The sequence below is a fragment of the Syngnathus typhle genome, linkage group LG3 (assembly GCF_033458585.1).
Source record: "Syngnathus typhle isolate RoL2023-S1 ecotype Sweden linkage group LG3, RoL_Styp_1.0, whole genome shotgun sequence".
Classification (NCBI taxonomy): Eukaryota; Metazoa; Chordata; class Actinopteri; order Syngnathiformes; family Syngnathidae; genus Syngnathus; species Syngnathus typhle.
Window position 1 is genome coordinate 5,727,861 of NC_083740.1, and position 19,768 is coordinate 5,747,628.

A 19,768-nucleotide genomic window follows, 5' to 3' on the forward strand; every position below is an offset into this window, starting at 1 on the left:
GTGGGTTACGTTCGAAGAAATAAAAGCCTTTGGATTTAGAATGTTGTGTTTGGAAAATGGAGGCGAACTCAGCTGGTTTGTGTGATGCCACTGACCTCTTAGCACGCTTAGCCGGGTGGAGGCCGTGAGCTCTCCTGCCGAGTTAGAGGCGTGGCATTCGTAAATAGCCTCATCTCTGGGGGTCCGGAGAGGCTGGATTCTCAGGACTGAGCCAGACCCGTCGTCAAATTCAATCACCTGCGTAAAAGATAACATATGATGTTGGATAAGTCGTAGTTGGGACATGTCAAGCGTTTCGACCAGCCTGGAAATACACTTTGCATTTCAAGATTTATGCCAACCAACTTTGGCCCGAGCGTAATGACTAAAGAAGTTCAAAAATCTCCAATGTCATTTTCATACAATGTGTACGAGATTTTTAATACCTTTTGGTGGACTGTACTTGGATTAAAATACCCTTGAATATGATTAGTGCATGCTATGTGAGAGATCAGGATTTTGAATTCTCAGAAAGCTTTCGCTGACTGTAATCCAATAAATCAAACATCCCCGCAGTCACTCCCAATAAACAGGACAAGCTCAACAATATAGGCTCGGGTTCTGTATTCCCGATTAAAAAAGAAAACATCTCTATCTTTCAATCACAACCAAGTTGACAGAAGGGAGGTAAATAGACTTATCATGCTTCGAAAGCGCCTTGACCTCTGAGTGACACTGAGAGAGGCGGATTCAGCATGTCCTTCTGAGGTTGACTTGCAAGGGAAGCTAAGGTTAAAGCCTGTGGGAAACTAATAATCATTTCTGAATCCCCCATACTGACAACCAAAGCGAAAGAGTACGACAGTGTTCTTTAAAAAAGAAAAAAAAAATGGATATCAAAACAGTATCAGAGTGATTTAAAAAAAAAAAAAAAACCTTTTGTACAGTATTATTGGATCTCATTAAATCGTGCAGGAGTCACTAAGGACGTTCTGTATATTTAACTGTATGGGACATTGTTAAACACTTTTTGAAAGGGTTTGTTGGCAGTACGTGCTATTCTAAAGTTTTTTGAAAGTCTCAATGAACTCCCAAGTCCAGCTTCTGTTTCAGTCAAATCAAAAAGGATTTATCACCAATCTCCATTTTATTCCAAAGCAAACAAAATTACTTTTCTTTTTCATGAAAAAAACCCCACCTACAGCATTTTGAGTAATATTGTTCTCGTTGGATGAAATACAAAGAAAATGTCAATACTTCGGGCCTTGGGCTCTTACCTCAAATCTCTGATTGCTGACTTTTTTGCCTTTTTTGTTCCACACAATCTTGGGCTGCGGCTCGCCGGCGGCCTGGCACACGAACGATGCCACGCCGCCTTGGACTCCTGTCTGGTCTTCTGGGGTTCGGGTAAATCGTGGAGGGGCTGTGTGAAAAGAAACATGAAAAAAGTCAACACGAGTGTGTGATCTAACGAGGGCAGTTTTGATTTACGCAACACGGTATGCATTACCACACCGAACGTATTTACACATAGCTGCATCCTTTAGTGGATTATTGTATTTTTAAAATGCACTCAGGCACCAAATATACCGACCTACTACTGATGTACTGCAATAATCTTTCATTTGCGCATCTGCAGCACTTACTGAACGACTGCGCTAATAAAAAGAGAGATGAAGGCCATTTAAATCGGCACATGCGATGATTCAGTCAGTCCCGCTTCTTCAGATGTAAAAGATCCCATGAGTCATGGAAATAGTTGGAACTTGTCAATGTTTTAAGAGTGTAAACTGATTCCGGCAGTTCCCCTACGACCGCTAACGAAAGCGTGTGGCCCATTTCTGCAAGTGTCTTATTTATTTTTCTGCGTTGACGTTCCACTGTGTTCCGCCATGTTCTTCTCTTTGCCTCTGCACCACCAAAGAAGCTTAATATTTCTGTGCCATAAAGGATTTATGAAGACTTACTTCTGACATGACCACTAAAGCCTCCTCATTCGAGGGACGCCAACAATATCATAACCACTGCCTTGGCGGGATTGTGACATCACGACATCAGAAAGATTCGGCACGTCAGTCACGGCACGTCATCGGCCGCTCGCCTAATGGCATTCCCGCCAAACCAGAAAATCCCTACTTAAGGGCTTAGTGCCAACTGCCCTGACAAAGGGAGAGGAATTGCTTTTTGCTGTTTCAAAAGGAAGGAGGCAGAGTGGCTAAGCTTCGCAGGGAGTGTTGGAAGCATGAGGGGGACAGAATGGGAGAATGGGTGAGATAAAGGGAGAGATGAGCGAGACAGATGGAGAGGAGAGTCAAGTCGGAGAGCGTCTGCCTACTCCAAGTGGCAAACCAGACAAGGAAGGAGAAAAATGACGACTGCTCAGTCATCTGCTTCAGAGTCAGCGATTGAACTTGCAGCCAATTGCTGTTTACAGCTAGCACTGCAAGACGAGGATGCTCCATTTTTGTTCATATTTTTTTCTCAAAAAGTGAGATGGAACACTCTGGGGGTTGATTTACAGGAATAAAAGCATACTTGATTGCTCACGCCTACCAAACATGGAACATTGCTGCAAAGTTCATGCATATGAATGTTGGCTTAAGCCTAAACTATTTGATTTATCATATCTCAGATGGTTTGTGGTTAATGATTTTGGATGTTGATTAGTCCAAAATTACAATTTTTTAAAACATTTAGTTTGTAATACTATTTTGGTTTTCATCTTTTACTAACACCCATTTCATCACTTTAAACGTCTATTTCGAAAAGCATCAGGGCAAAACAAATACACGGTATGGTTGTAGATTTTAGTGTTGCTGAAATTATTATTTTTTGGGGCATTTGGAAAGCGGTACACAGACTGTGTGGTTGCTGTAACACTAGTGCAGTTCCTAGCAATACAAGCCCATTTTTCCCAGTATGATATCATTCCCAATTCTGTCATTATACAAGCACCATTAAGCCACCACGCCGGGTTTCAAGAAACTGCCCAATCCATCTCTAATTCAAAATTCACAGACTCATCTCAAACAACAGATTGACTCGGTTGGGCAAAAACAAAAGAAAAAATGGTTAGCTGCAGCCCCAAGCAGCGTAGCCAGCGCGCAAACTGTGCATTAATTTCCCGGGACGCACGAGCCAGTGAGCAAATGTGCACGCTCCCATCTGAGAGGTACCGAACGAGGGAGAAGCGAAAGGATGAAGAGCGGTAGAGTCGCCCTCTTAATCCTCTTGCTAATCTCTCCCCCACAAAACAAATGAAAAGTGTAAAGCCAGTCGAGGCAGACTAAAAAGAATGGCAGATCTTTCACTTCTTTTTTTTTTTTTTATCCCTCATCCCACTTGCCTTCATTCAAATACTCAAGCTCATGTGATTGTTTGAGTCTCTCCTCCCCTCAAAGGTTGCTTTTCCAAGAGTGTGCACTCGATTCTTCGTCCGCCCTATCATGTCTTCCCTGCTCTGCAGCTGCTACCTCTTTCATCCTCCTCCTCGTTACTCTTTCTTCATCTCCTCCCTCCATCTCTGGGGTGTTATGTAAGTCCTCCTGTCACACTGACTGACTTAATGAGGGGAGGGGGTGTGCAACCGTATGCTCTTCTCTTGTCTCAATTCAGCCTTCCAATTTCACTTCCCTCCACCCCGCTCTTTGTTTACCATCGTCTTCATTTCGCATCACTTATCGTCTTTTCCTCCCATTCTGTAAGCGATCACGTCTCAAGCCGAGTGATGGAATTTACCGTATTTTTCAACCATGTCAAATGAGTGGTTGGCATGACAAGCCAAAACTTGAAAGAGGAAGTTCGAGGTTTCGCAGTGATAATCTATCTCCTCGGTTTGACCCAAGATGGAAATGAGGGGGAAATTACTGAGTGGTACCGCAGCAAGAGATTTAGATGGAATTAGACGGTGCCAATCTTCCCCTCTCCGTGTGTGTGTGCGCATGTGTGTATTTTTGTATTTGCTCAATGTTCTGCTGGAGGCAGGATGGCCTACATAAAGGTCGGCATATAGTGGGATCTGATCTACACAGCAGATGGCAAGGATTACAGAGTCAGCGCCTGACACTGGACAACTTTTTTGAGTTAAAATGTGTGTAAACCTTGATCCCAAGGTAGAAACTTCTCATTTGCTCCCACTACTGAATTTAAGGCCAAATACAAGTACTGTAAGCGATTGTTTTTTCGCTTTAAAAATGATCCAAAACTCTCCGCCTCATTTACTCGATTCCTTACGTTACGCAATTGACAACTGACAATTCATCATTGAGGATATATCTTCATTTGCTCTTTCCTTGTAAGTAGCTAAACAAAAAAAAAATAGCCACTGCATTAAAGCCGAGTACAATGTGATGTGGCTGTGTCTTCCTTATAGCTGTTTTTCTGTTTTCTAATTCAGTAAACTGTGACAAATGTAACATTTGGATAAACTCTCCGTGAGATAACCAGCACACTGCGCAGGGACGATAAAGGTTCCGCATTGTAGCGCTTCTAAAAAGACCAAGAACAAGATTAATTTAAGCTAAGGGCAATGTGTACAAAGATAATGTTGCTGAAAAATACTTTCTTATCCCAAAGGGCCACAACTTGGGTAGTTGCAGATAGAAGCATAAAACCTGCATGGTGTGTGTGATATACAAGAACATGAAGATAAAGGTAAGTGAAAAAAGGCGGACCATAGGCGGGAGCTTCCTATGGAAATATTCATGCCGCAGTATTTGTTGGGACACGGAGAGGCAGGCCATTCGGGAGTTTGCCCAGTGGTTCCCGGTAGGGTTCTATTGGGGTTATAACTTCTGGATGCCTCCCTGGTGAGGTGTTCCGGCCATGTCCACCGAGCAGAAAATGAAAACACGTCGCAGAGACTATTTGTTGAGGCTGCCCACCGGCGGAATTGGACAAGGTGGCCAGGCATCCTTCTGGGAATCCCTTATTAGACTGCTTCACCCTCGACCCAGACATGGATAAGAAGAGCAACATGGATCATCTGACAGATGGGTGAAGAACTTTGATAGATGAAGGGCCAGACATGCCACTTGGTAATTAGAATTCTAGCCGACCCCTACTGACTTAGGCAGACTGGTCTGATTGCCGGTCATGTATAGGTGGAGGGGGGTGAACACCGTATTAGGAGTAAATAAATCCCAGGCCAGATGCACAAGTGTCACTACCAAGGACCTGCCAATCAATGCATTATTCTAAAATAAAATAAAAAAACAGCGGGTGGATCTTTACGAAAACCCTTCGCTCCCGAGCTTTGTGTTTTCTTGTCCGAGTCACTTTGCAAATGTGGTTGAAAAAGGCAGAGAGTCCTATCCAAACAAATCAGATCAATGGCCCCAGTAGCGTAAAATCGACCCAAGCTGCCTGATCTGGTTTGTAACAAAGCTACAAATTGAACATTAGAACTTTTCACTTTGGAGAATATAGTCAAGCATTTAATTCTCGTGCATTATATGAAGGAACTGCAGTGTCCAAACATTTAGAGTTGCTTATCCAGAATGCGTGCTAGTTGTTACTGCTTATAGGTGGAATACCGGATCATGCCTCAGAGGACGAGGGGGGGGGGGGATAATTGGTTATTGAACTTCCTGATCAGGTCGATACCAGGCACATCCTCATGGTTGGACAAGATCCTTGTTTCCCTTTTAAGTGGAAGTTAAATAGCATTTGGGACTTGTTATGCCTCTGCGATGGATGTTATGATTCCATCTGAAAAGTCTGCTTTAGATGCAAGTGCAACTTGCCAAGCATCTGTGCCTTCGCCCCACGTTTGTACGTGTGTGTTCTCGTCGATCGTTAAGCATGTAATGAGTCATTTAGAAGCCTTGCCAGGGAAGATCCCGCTGCACTGGGCTGCATGTGGTGGTGGGCGGTTAGCGGATGACTCCGCAAATAAGAAGTGAGTCAGGCTTGTCAGACAAGTTGAGGAATGAGGCCAAAAGTGGAGCTGGAGCCATGGCCATGATAGTGGGCCTCAAGAGTGGGCGGGAGGCTAGCCAGAAGCGTAACATATTAACATCAAGCCGACACATTAAGAGCAAATTATCAGCTGCTTGCATTCGTCCTAGAAATGAAATTGGATGGCTGAAGCCATTAAACAGGGAGAGACAAATATTGTCCCCGAGCAGTGGTAAATGCACTGAAAAACATTTGTCAAAACATTCCGTTTAGGCAGTGAAAAGAAATTCATATATAAGTAAGTGCTAGGAAATTTGGTCGGATTTTTGATACATTTTAAATTAAAGATATTGGACTGTGAATTTTGCTGTGTCTCAAAAAAACGCAGAATACTTTTGAACACAATTAGCTTCAAATGTATCTGCTTGTTTGCACGCATACTTGTACAACTTCCAGTTGACGTAGCAATAATCACATTAACAATGGTATAAATAACAACCCCGCTTCTGCTGGTAGTAATGTCCATGTACTAATTAGCATGCCGCTGTAACTGCCCCTGGGTCTGGCTAGTGCCAAATTAATCAGGGTTAATTTGTTAGAAACTAAAGGGGAAGAATTAATCAAATGGGGTTTTCTTTTCCACTACATAGGTCATTAGAAGCACATGGGCTGGCCTGCTGGGTACGCAACTTTATTGGGTCACTGGTGGCTTCCCATAAAGAAGAACAGAGTAGTTTGTGGTCAGAGCGCATTAATCACACACAGGCGCCCCGACTAAGCTAAGCTAACGCTTAGCGGGGCTCTGCACAGAAAGGTGCACCTGCTAAGATAACCGTGAGCTAGCACCAGTCAGTTCCTTTTACTCATGGCTGGATGCACGCCTATGCTAGCTGCAAGCAGACACAGCAACTTTGCTCAAACATCCTTTAAATATTTATGTTCAAGTTCTCAACATGGACTGTTCTGTCCAGGCTGTCAGTTTTACCCTCGGGGCCATCTACGAAAAACAAACAAAATAAATGCTAAATGAGTTCAGAAATTCTTATCAAGATAGACAATTACGGCAACTGACTCTGACTCTGATTATGTTACAAATAGAAGTGAAATAGTATTAGGGTTAAGGTCTAAAGTAGCAATGACGTCCATACTATGATACAAAACACAGCATTTTGATTATCCTTAATTAAAAACAAGATTTCTTGGCTTGGTATATTTATTGCATTGTATGTATTGTCTGTATCAGAAATGTGCAATACACCTCAATCACATAAAGATAGCATGGGCATTAATCTAATCCCCGAGGGCAGGACCCTGTGATCTGTGTGACCCCGATGGTCTTTATCTATCAGCCAAGAGGACGCTTGCATGTAACAAGATACTTATTGCAATCTAATCTTGTGTCTACTGGAAAGGCTACACATGTTCATGTATGGAAAACTCCAAACATACTCACTGGAACTCAATCATATGTCATTAAACATGACAAGAGAGAGTATTGACATGCCAATGCATTTGGTTGATCATTTGATTAAGGAAATACCAGCAGTAGTATAATCTATATGTACACTTATTGGCTTTTCAAATATTTAAAAATGTACTTAAAACATGCCCCATACAATTTTATTTGAGAGTCCTATATGAATTTTTTTGTCTTGAAATGGAGCCACATAATTGTTCTGTAATCCAAAAAACACATTTTCAAAATCAGACCACTGAACAAAGTGCTTTAGGGATAAGAGCATCACAAACTCACAGGCCACCTCAGAAGTCTCCTGTCAAAGCGGCTATTATTTGCTGTTTCACTCGAGGGCTCCTCAGCTTTGACAGGTAATGGTTCAGTCACTGTGGACAACTGACCCCGAAACCTTGCAGCTCCCGGTCAACCATCGCGTCATAGTCGACTGGTTGTCTGCTTGAATGTTGACAGCTCAATCTGCCACTATGAGTGCAAAACTGTATTTTGGTATTGGTATGGTTGTTGTACAAAACACAGAGCATATTATAGAAGCTGTAGTTATATTTACTATTTATAATACAAATAATGTAGAAACGGATAGTTTGGGGTAAAAAAACTGGCTGGTTCAAGTCCTGATGTGACCTAACATATAAAAAGTCTGTGGTATGTCAATTTTTGACTATACAAATCTGTTTCCACTTTTAGCCTTTGGAGTCTACTTACAAAATAACTCGGCAATATATACTTGAAAGGGGACATTTTTAGTTTTTTTTTTCTTTCTGTCATAGTTCCAGCCGACAATGGCACAACAGGTTGTTTGTGAGACAAAATAGGATGAGAAGAAATAACAATGTGTGTCCATTGTATCCCGAACGACAGACGGAGAGACGGCGTTTCGCACAAAGGGCATCTCGCCACGTACATGGTGCAGTGGCCTAGTTTGCGACGGGATCAGGGCATTACTCTTAATCCACCAGATAGATGACATTTGCATACATGCGCCGGCAAATACACGGAGAAATCCAAAATGTGGGGGGAAGCGAAAGAGGCAAAGTAAAATTACTAAATGTGTAAAGGGCGGGGACAAAAGTATAGCTGCATTCCAATCCCTTAGCCCAAGTGAATCTACGAGTGCGGCTCGTGTACCAAGAATGTGACGGCGCTCGCAAAGGTGAGCAAAAGATCCTCCACAGCTTGTATTTACATTTTGTCACGGAGCGTTTAACATCTCCAAAACTTGTCAACACAAGCATTCCAGTAATGACAGTCTATGCCTCAACTCTCAAGCCAGCCTCAGAGCTTCGGCTGTTGATATTAAAGTCGGCATTACACGTCACACACAGTGAGATTAAAGAGATGAGAGAAAGCCCCAAGTCTCTGCTCCTCCTATCTCAGTACATTATGAGGATGTGACATGAAGCCAGTATGGAGCAGTGAAGAAAGTCAAAGCGAATGTGAGGGGAAGAAAAGGAGACTAAGTACAAATGATTCTCCTCCAGCCCTCACGAAGGAAGTCTGGGACCATCATCGTTTTGAAGGATGATTGGACCGTTACAGGCCGACCTGGCAATTTACACATGGGACTAAAAGGGCAGATGGCTGAGAGGAAAACAAGACATCTTGTTGATGGGTGTGCTTTTACTGTGCTCCGCCTGACCGTGCAATCCTAACACTGGAGAAAATTTCTTTAATCCGATCAGAGTTCGGATTAAAATTATGATCGGATGCACTGTTTTCACGGACACGAAAAAAAATCTGATTCGGGCGGAACAAATCATTTTGCCACTTCCAATGGCGATGAACTCAATTGCATACAATAAATACTTATTTGCGATTCATTATTGATTTCAGAAATGGAATTGCACTAAACGTATTTTATAAATTGAACACACAAATTTCCAACATTAAACAAAATAATCCAAATTGGATTCAGCACAAATTTAAAACTAGACTGCCTTTAATTTTAACAAACCACAACGTTTGTGTTCTTAGCTGTCACTACACAAACAGAACCTGTAGACACAATCATTCCTGATGCCAAAGATAATTCCCAGGTGTTCACTCATCCATTTCTCTCTTCCCAAACTGTCTTCTCATCATCCATCTTTGTCCTTCTATTTATATATTACATCTTTTAAGAGTCCCTCACTTGGTCATGGCAATTTTTCATCCGCGGTTTCAACCCAAATCAGTCAATCTGTCTCATGGATAATATTACGAGAGAGGAACCTCACAGCTCATTTCCAACCTGACATTGTGACATCGTGTCTACCAAAGCGTCGCCTGGAGGCAATGCATGTTTTCAAGGAGTGCATCTCTTTTTATGATTGCTTTCGGCTTGTTACACTTGTACTTTACAGAATACTGGTGAACTCATTTCAGGGAATGGATTTGGAAATTTTGGTTTGGATTATTTTTAAAGAAAAGGAAGAGTGTCTACACATTTTAAATAATTTTCTATTAACACTCTCTCTGGAAACCTTAAGCTAATGACACTTCATATTTTAACCATAATTTTAAAATGAAGTGTATATAAAATTAGAGACAAGGAAGTTGGCAGATTATCAAATGTGAGGATATTTTTTTTTTCCCCTGGAAGATGAATAACTCGAGTTTGCATGTAAACATCACATTCTAATATTTGAACATGGAAACATGCATGAAACTAATGACTACATTGCCTAAGCAAAAAAAAAAAAAAAAAAGCATGTTGGTCGTACATGAGCATATTTGCCATAGTCACGGATCTCTTCCAAACACACAGTCGCAACGCAATCACACAAGCGGCGGCGAAATTATCTGATCTGCCATATGTGTTCTGACTATCCATGCCAAGTCATACCGGGGCTGGACAAAAACAGCTGGCCTCGCATCAAGCCAGCTTGCCAACACGTACAGATAAACACACACTTGAATGGTGCAGATGCAATATCAGAAAAAAAATAAAGGCCAGATTCATACATATGCATTTTTTGACAGGCGGCATCCTCGAGCCAACATTAGGAGTGTGTCGTGAATGCACTCACAGTCAGCATCGGCGAGGAAAAGGAAACTGAGGAGGATCAGACCCGGACTGGCAGAGTGCATTGTTGGATATTTCGACACATGCATGCTGTATCCTCCGTGAGCTCACTGCCTCACTGTACAACAGGACGATGGAGACAAGTCCTCACAACCTGCGTGGGAGAGACACAAAGAAGAGAATGCACTCATTAGGATTGTTTTAGAAAGCTTAAATTTGGACGTATAAAGGGAGCACGTACACACATGTATACACACGCACATTTTCGAAAATGTGTGATTTCCCTCCAGGCCTCACACTCCAGTTATGCAGCTGCCTTCTTCCTTTTCGTACTTTCTCAGGACCTTCCATCGCTCGAGGTGTGTGCACGCTTCTGCATGTGCATGTGCAAAATATCCGCTGAACTTCAACCGACAAGCAACATTCTGCTTCGAAACATCACTCGCGCAGCTCGGAAAAATCTTCAATTTGTCGGTGCTGGGTTTGTTTGCCGTATATGAATATAAGAAACAATGTGATTGATAAAAAGGATGGAGAGTGGGAGGGGATGCACGATGGCAAGGAGACAGATTACGTTCTTTATTTTCTTTATTGCTTCTTCAAACTCGAGACAAGATCTGCTTGTTTTTTAATCATCCTTTTCATCAGCCTTATTCCATGTTGCCGTGACCATATCTTTTTTTCTTGCATCGCATATTTAAACGTCTCAATGCCGTCTTCTCTATCTCATCATCCTTCAATCAGTCAGTCTCTGTCTGTCTCCGTCCGCGATCAGCAGTCGCCCGCGACCGTCTGGCATCAGTCGAGACGGGCGATGTCTTGAGCGTCACAAAACTCACAGCTAGCACTTAGCACTTTGAGATTCCTAGCACTTTGAGATTCCCCCAAATGTAAAGTGCGTTATAAATATAATTTATTATTATTATTATTAGCTCAAATCGCATGACACGATCAGACATGACGGATGAGTGTTGCTCTCCAAAACATGACAGCGTTGAAGTGAAAGCCCATAATATATCTTGACTTATTCATGTTTATGCATTTTGCCCCTCAGTAATGTATAAGTTGCTACATTTGTATGCATGAGCCAGTTGTTGTTTGCACTGAACTGTAACAAAAGTGTAAAAATATACTTTTGCAGGCAGCTGGGTGTCATGTCTATTGTCTCCCACCTGCATCCAACACACACTCGAGTTTATGGCAATGTGTCTCCAAAAGCGCTCATCATATTCAGCAACTGCAGTCTAAATTCTACCCAGTCTTCTACAAGCTTTCTGATTAAAAAAATGAGAGACAGGGGAGAGATCAGAGCAGGACACTAAATCGCTCGACACCCCCCCGCCTCCCTCTGCAAGCCAAAGCAACAAACTACTAAACCCAGACTGGATTTTCTATTAGGTTTGCTCTGAAACAATTGCTTTGGGACAAGCTAGATCCCTACCTACACAGATTGAGTCATCCTGGATTGGAGTACTACGACACTATGACAGCTGAATTATGATGGTGCATGGTCACAGACATGCATTTGTTTCCAAATTAGCACTGTACATAAAATGACATAAAATAAATAAATGAGTCATGCAATAACAATACCACAATTGAGAAAAATAGTGTTGAATTTTTTTTTCCAAAACTACTTCAAAAGTAAACTTTACAAAAGCAATTCCATGGAATAAACGCCAGTGTTGTTAGAAATACTCTTTGATTATTCGCTGTCATTTGTAGTATGTCTATTTTCTCTAATTACAGTCGCGATTATCTTTTTCAAAATGAAAGCAGGCATTACAAAAGATCTTTGTGTTTGTGTGTGTGGCCACTAATCACGCCGGCTGATTTAATGTCACTGGAAAAGTCTGCATTATTTAGTATCTCACTTCACAGCGTGTCACGTTAATTAAAGAGCTTGAGATAACAGCGAGCGAGAGACAAATGGAAAGAAGGGAGAGAAACGGCGAGAGAGCAGAGTCGACGGGAAATGGCAAAACGGGAAACACAAAGAGCCCATGTGAGCTTGAAAGAAGATAGAAAAAGAAGAAAAGAGAGAATCAGACAGGTAGTCTGTGTGGTTGTTGTTGTTGTTCATTACTAAGCTTGCGGATCGCAATCTTGGTCAGAGACTCACTTCATCCTTATCGCTCAATTATATATATAGTCTGTCTGGAAATATCAGATTTATTTCCTGGGGAGTGTGGATGACAAGAATATCGCCATGGGTCCGCAAAATATATATTTTTTAATCCCTCCAAATTCTTCAGGAAATGCCCAAAAATATTTATTATATGTATTTGTAGAAGTTTCTCCTCATATTAAGATCCGAGATGATCATCGGTGATCAATCACAAGCTGCTTTTGTATGTGCCAAACCAGAGCATATTGGATTTAGATCTCCGTTTACTGGTACAAGATTACAATTCCGTAAGCGCAATTAAAAACGACTTCAAAAAAACAACGACTAAAAAAGCAGGATAAAGAAACAGAAAGCGTGGGCAGATGATTGGAAGCCGTTTGGGACGAGACTGAGAAAACGGCGCAACGGAGGCTGACGAAGATAGAGATGCAGACAAAAGGCTGATCCTGAAAAGCGTAGCTTAAGGCAAAGTGTGCGCCGCGGAAAAACAACACTCAGTCTCATAATTTGATTTGCTGTAGCAAAGCTGAGACAGCGAATGCAATTAGACACACTCATTAATTTGTGCGATTCGCCATGTTGGAACAAGTGGCTGACTGACAGAAATGTCTGGTGACAATTTGGATTTGTTGCATCACAGCAGGACATAATAATAATAGATGAAAACCATTACGGAATGTGAAAACAATGGACATTTTAAAATATCATCATTGGTTGCCGTGGTAACAGACTTTTGTGATTTTGCAAGTAACTGCTGGATCGACTTGGCTGAAACTTGTTATGCACAAACTATTGTTTGCAACTGCAAAGTTTAGCGCTGCACACATTTTTACGAGTAGTAATAAACATGCCGACGACGGATTGTACGGATGCCGATGTGTGCGCTCGATGCATGCTGATTGCTGATAACCTGTCATCTCCCTTGACAGCCCCCCCCTCCTCATGCACACACTGAGATAGACTTTGAGCATCCCCTGAGCGAGTCAAGAGCCAAGCATTGGTCTTTCGAGGCACACAAGCCAATGTCAAAGTCTGTGGGGATGTCAGCTGATTACATCACCTCGTGACAGCTTTTAATTGCCTCCATGCAGGGGTGACTTACTTTCTCTTTTCACCTACAGCAAGCAAACCACTGCATTGCTCTCTTCGCCTCAGGTGGGTTGAACTGTCAGGTATATATAGAACGTCTGGCTGCTTGGACAAACGGGCTCTTTCAAAAATAATGATGTCAAGAGGAGGTAGTCTGACCAAGCTGGACGGGAACAAGTGAATTCTCAGGGTTGATAATATTAAAGTAACCAAATTGCTGATGTGATGCCAAGTTATTGTGTATATTAAAGAGTATTATGATTCAAAGGATTTATGAAGGGCTTGTCCGGAAAGTGTTGTTTGTTTTGACTGCCATCGCATCAAACAACCAATGTATAATGTATGATAATGCATTCTCTCTCATCACAGCCACCAATGAAAAAAAAAAAAAAAAAAAGCAGCAGCAGTGATTACATCCTGATTTTGCTGGCTTCACTTGACAACTAAAGTGCAACAATCCACTTCAAAGCTTGATGAAATAGTAATCTGACCTTCAAATGTGAGATCTAGTTGGCTTGTAATGATGCTGTAGGACATCATCATCCATGGCCATGTCAACGTGGGCCCATAGCAACATGTTATTCCCGATCACCCATGATATTGAACTCTGGATTTATTTGCGTGCGGGTCATTTCAGCTCACTTTGCCAACAAGTGGTTACAATGTCAATGGCATAGACATATAAACAACAATACATTATACGGAACGAATAAATTCTAATTTTACGACCGGTTGAGAGAAACTGGATAATAACACATCGTGCACCCAATCATCTTTCATGGCACTATTTGTTCATTTCTCTTCTCCCGTTATGACATCAGGAGACATCTCAACTTTCCCTTTGACCAAAAGTTCACAAGGTTTAATTAAATATAGCTTCAGCAAGTTGCAATTTCTCCTATTTTGAAAGAAGCGGTTTTCCCTGGGATAAGACCGCCTTGAAAACTCACAGAAGTCATTTGAGCCTTGCTTTCAGCACAGTGGCGAAAACAAGAAATCAATAGGACAAAATGAGAGGAGAGGAAGGGAAAATGTGATTGATTGAGAGTGGGATTCAGGCTGTCTGCTATTACTCAACTTATCAAATCCTCTGCATCCTTCTTCCCCTCTTGTTGTTCTATTCAACCATTTCCAGTCTTACTCATTTCCTCCTTGCGCTTGATACGTACATTTCCATCTCTAAAGGCGCACGCAAACCCTGAAATCACCGTCATTCTTTGCCGTCTGCTATTTGCATATTAGTGCTTGTCACTGGTGGCTTCCATAACAGATGGATGGCGTTGATTGGATTGTCCCTGATGATGTCGCAGACAAGCCGAAGAGAGAAAGAAAGCATCCTTTCACTGGAGAAGAAGCGGCGCTAAATGATACAATAAAAAACGCTGCCTTTAGACAATTGCCGATTGACAAAGTATCCCGAGCGTTTAGAACACATTGATCCATCTCTATTAGCAGCTGTGCGTTACATCACGATTTAGCCGGCTGGTGCCGCCAATCGCAACATTCTAATGATAAAGTGTCCCCGCTGTTGCGTCTCAAGAGCAGCGCTGAAAGAAAGGAAAAAGTGCCCACTAAGCGGAATGGTGAAATTGGCTAATCGAAGGTTTAAGCCAGCTGTGACTAACAGGCCCACGCTGGGCCTCCACTGGGCCATGTCTGGCGGAAGGGAAAGGAGAGAATTGGTGAGAAAGAGAGAGAGAGGGCGAGGGAGGAAGAGTAAAGTTGAGTGGATTAGCAGGAGGTGGGGAGACGACAACATGTAATTACCTATTTACCCAGCTTTCAGCGGAGACCTCTTTGAAGGCTAATTGAGCATTAGTGTGAGCCTCATAAATGACAGAGCGAGGGCATGGACGGAGGAAGTGAGAGAGCGATGATGGACGAGCACCAGCGCAGGGGCAAAGAGGCCAAAAAAGACAAAATTGAGATGAAGGGTGTCGTGAGAGGGAATGACACAGACATAAGACAGCACAAGACAAAAAAGGGAGGAGTTGAGGAAAAGTATTTGCTGATGTCAAACTTTGGAGCAGTAGGATGCTATTTAATGCAAATAGTAGCAAAGTGCAAAGGGAACACAAAGCACTTTTTCAAGGACAAATAATAAAAGTTGTTATCACTTGAAACGCTAAACAGTGTCTTCTTTTTTAGTTTCAACTTTGCATTTCTTGACAGTGGAGAACCCACACATTCATTGGCAAATCTTTTGAATTTGTTGTCAAACATTACACACTACTAGTAATTAGTTCTATTAAACGGATTATTACTATCATTAATAATAATAAGAATAATATATTTTTATTTTTAAAATAAATCAATTAATTTTTATTTATTAATTATGTGAGACCGATTTTAATCTGTGGCATTATTTGAGAAAAGACAAGTTTGAAGTAGGCCTATTAAATTGATTATTATGTTTTGTGGCAGTGTTATCAACGTTTTGCCATTGTATTAAGAGAATAATGGTCACCCCAAGGCAGTGCTTTTCAATTATTTTCTGTTATGTCCCCCCTACGAAGAAGAAAAAATTTCACCCCCAACTCTCAGTGATTTTAAATAGTATCATTTGTCTATAAAATTGTAATAAGTACAGCTCTGCATAACATTGTATTCTAATTACAATTATGTTCCCTGGGGTCACACTTACCCCCCCATCCCCCCACACACACGCACACACGATTTGAGAAAGATTGCCCCAGGGAAAAACAAATTTAACTGTACTGTTTGTGGAATGCAAAATCATGCAAAAAGTGGGTCTATTTATTGCAGGCGCAACACGCTAACATCCAACAGATCGTTGTGTGACGTATTATTTATGATCATGAGTTAAGTTGCTATACAGAGCTCACTTATAAGTAGGGATGGGCCACTACAGAAAATAAGTATGGTGTCTGACTTATTTTAATGTATCGAGGTCTCACGGATGCTGTCGATACCAGCTACCGATACTAAAATGTAGTTTGACATATTGGTAAATGATCTGCGTCAGATGGAAATGTCTTCCCAATTTGTTGTTGTTGTATCAAGTGAAATTTTATATTTCAATAGTACTAGAGGTATCAGTGTGTATTTGAAGAGTGATTACTGGTATTGGACAGAAGGATGCGGGATCAAACATGCCTTCTTAAAAGTATAGAACTACAAAAACTATTTGGATACAGTATGTACAGCAAAACCAAATCTATTTTGTGTGAATCTGCACGTGTGAGTATTTTCCACATGCGTGTGCGCATCTCATTGTGGTGCGACACATTCCCTGTAGCCCACGCCTTTCGTGCTGGGAGGAAAATGGCCCATCTGAAGCACTCACCTATGTAATGTGTTTTATTACATGGATGGATGGAGGGTCGGATGGAGCTACAGTATGGATGGATGAGCATGCTGTACGGCGACGGTAGCACAGCTCCGGCCCGACTCTTTGGTCCAGCGGCACGTCCGCAAATGTACACACACAAACCTGCACACACACTCTTGCGATCAAGATGGCTAGCTGACCTCCACGAGCAGGTGGAATACAGCAGTAATAATTTACTGGCCTCGAGCGGATTCCGCGTCAAATAAAATATGGATTTGCTGGTGCCCAGAAGCGGCCTAACCCTTCAATAACCGAGCCTTTTATCCACATGCTGCTCTCTTTATATACCATCGAGTCCACACCTTCCTAAAGAAACCGACCCACTCGTTCCTTTCGAAAATGCCACACATGACATCATCCATATCACAGTAACCGAAAGAGCCTCGCAGGAAGACGATGGCAGACATGATCCTCTATTTCCCTTCCTGAATTCCAAGGCACACCGCAAGTTAAGCGAGTGTCAAAGTTGAATCCATGAAGACCGTCTGTGTCAGAATACTGAGTTACCCTCGCTAGATGCCCACTTGAAAAAAGGCGATTCATGTGGTGTGAGCCAAACGCAACCCAGCTTCTCTCTGATGCAAGCTCAGAATAACCAGAGGAATGTTTACACATCTGGATGGAAGAAAAACAAGACGCACTCCAAACACTCAGACGCAATGGATCTGACAAGCCCATTGAAAAATAAAGTCAGCTAACCAGTACTATGTATTGGTAACACTCACCCCGTCCCCCATGAAGGTCACGGGAGAGGCAGTGGACAATTGAGTCCAAAAATACACTTCTTGATCAATCTTCTCCGATGACATGTTATAACGACTGAAAGAGAAGGATGAGGTTACATAACCTTTTTCCCCACCATTGATTTTGGCCAGCCGCACGCTGAGAGTACACAAGCAAGATTTCCAAATAACATGAAGGGAATTGCAAATAGGAGATCCGCTGACAGATTTCAAAAGATTTCACACTCTCGTTTATCAAACGTGAAACGAGCATATCGCCCCGAGGAGAAGGTACGATTTTCTACAAATTGGAGTTTGAGTTTTGACATTATTAATACGAACACGTCTTTGCCGTTAAGTCATGGCAGATGAACATTATTTGGCGATGTGTCTGCTGCATGTAGTTCAGTGGCTTGATGATGAAGTTCTGCCTCCGCAAGATTTAAAATACATAGCCGTTCTCCCAATAATCATGGCGACACAAGTCCAATCCAAGGATGGGGAGGGGATCAGTGGCTCATTAGCATAATAAAGGAAATTGAACTGATTTGAACAGGGCTGTAATTCTTGATGCTTGGGAAACTAAATCTGCTTTGAATTAACGTCGACTTTAAAAGATTGTGCCGTTCGTAAACGGCTTACAGAGGCAACTGTTGAGGAAGAACATGGAAAATTGTTTGTATACGTTAACAAGTGTGGCTTTACAAATGTCGGTGTCGTAGTGCATTTAGGACATTTTTTTTTTCTGCTTTTGCTTGGACTCTTTGAACTGTGTGTGAAACTTTCCATAACATGAGCCTCTTGAGTGGAGCACAGGCTAAACATCACATTTTCCACTGCTGCTTGCTTTATATGGATATGGAGTGGCATAGCTTTTAAGGACAGCGGGATAGAAAGGAAGAGTGAGTGAGAACCCACATCCCTTCTAGCTCAATAATTAAGACTATGGACAATAAATACGTAATGGGGGCTTTTTCCACAGAGCGCTTGTCTTTTCTTCTTGGAGATGAGGCCGCGGGGAGACCACCTCGGGAAGAGCGACTAAGTACACTGGCTATTAAAAATGAATGCAAGGAACACCAGCTTTGACCGGTCCCGTAGAAAAACAGCCCAGAATGTTGTGATAGGAGTTGCCGTGGTTACACGGCTCCCAAGTGGTCCTTGGTTGTCAGGGGCAATCAAATCAGACATCGGAGCGTGAGCGCCGGAACCTCCGCCCTTCCTCAAACTTGCCGCTGCTAGGGGGCACCAATGATGTCATGAAGGAATAAGTTTGATGGAAGTGCACATTGTGTATGTGTGTTGACATGGACATTTTCAATCTGAAGGAAAAAGCCCCCCTCCTCGTGAAAAAAACAAGCATTATGTAATTGTCCCAGCTCATTTCTTTCCTGAGTAACTTTTTAACTCTGAGGGATTGCTTTCAGCGCCAAATTTTAGTCACATTAAGTGTAACCCTTATCATCATCTTGTGTGTGCCAGCAATCTGCAAGATGAAGGAAAGTCCCCATTATAGCACAAGTGGTGCATCCAGTAATAGGCCATATGCGCATCTGCGCCTTTCATTCAGCATAAATACTGTTCTATGCATGTGTGAGAGTTTGATCTGTGCTCCTCGGAGGAGAACAATCCTCCATGACTCCATATTGTCTTACAGTAGACAAGTCCACGGGCTGTGAAGAGAATACCGAAGAGGCTGTGTGTGTGTGTGTGTGTGTATGGCGGGGATCTCACTCACACACTCTAATATGCGGTATGAGGTACGCAGAAACCCTTTTCACTGCTCATATAGCGCATGTATCTGATGTGGAAAAAAAAATCTAAACCCAGGCAAGCACAAGGATGACGGATGAGGACAAATGGTCGTCTATCAAAGCGAGCTCTCGTTTTTACGTGTCATTGCCAGTAATGACGTCATCGATCATAATGCTGTGGGGATTTAGAGAGCTAGGGGTCAGGGAAAATAGGCTGAATGAAAATATTGCAGAGGTAGCCTTCGTACGCCCAGCAGCTTGTAAAAACATGAGTGTATCGTTTCAGGGTTAGGCTAACAAGAACAGGTTTATAGAGCGATGGTATCACGTTGACGCACTTGTCACGCTCGGAGACAGATGGAAATGAA

The 19,768-nt window shown here is 42.2% G+C and overlaps 1 protein-coding gene across 7 annotated transcripts in view; it reads right to left on the reverse strand.

Moving 5' to 3' along the window:
* ptprdb (protein tyrosine phosphatase receptor type Db) overlaps positions 1-19,768 on the reverse strand; it is a 117,617-nt gene that overhangs the window by 41,371 nt on the left and 56,478 nt on the right. For all 7 annotated transcript variants that reach the window (XM_061274700.1, XM_061274696.1, XM_061274699.1 and 4 more), the window contains 3 exons: positions 10,360-10,509; positions 1,257-1,402; positions 96-237 (listed from right to left, as the gene is read on the reverse strand). In XM_061274700.1, coding sequence (XP_061130684.1) covers positions 96-237; positions 1,257-1,402; positions 10,360-10,444 — 373 coding nt within the window. In that variant the 5' untranslated portion in view covers positions 10,445-10,509. The remainder of the gene's footprint in view (positions 1-95; positions 238-1,256; positions 1,403-10,359; positions 10,510-19,768) is intronic.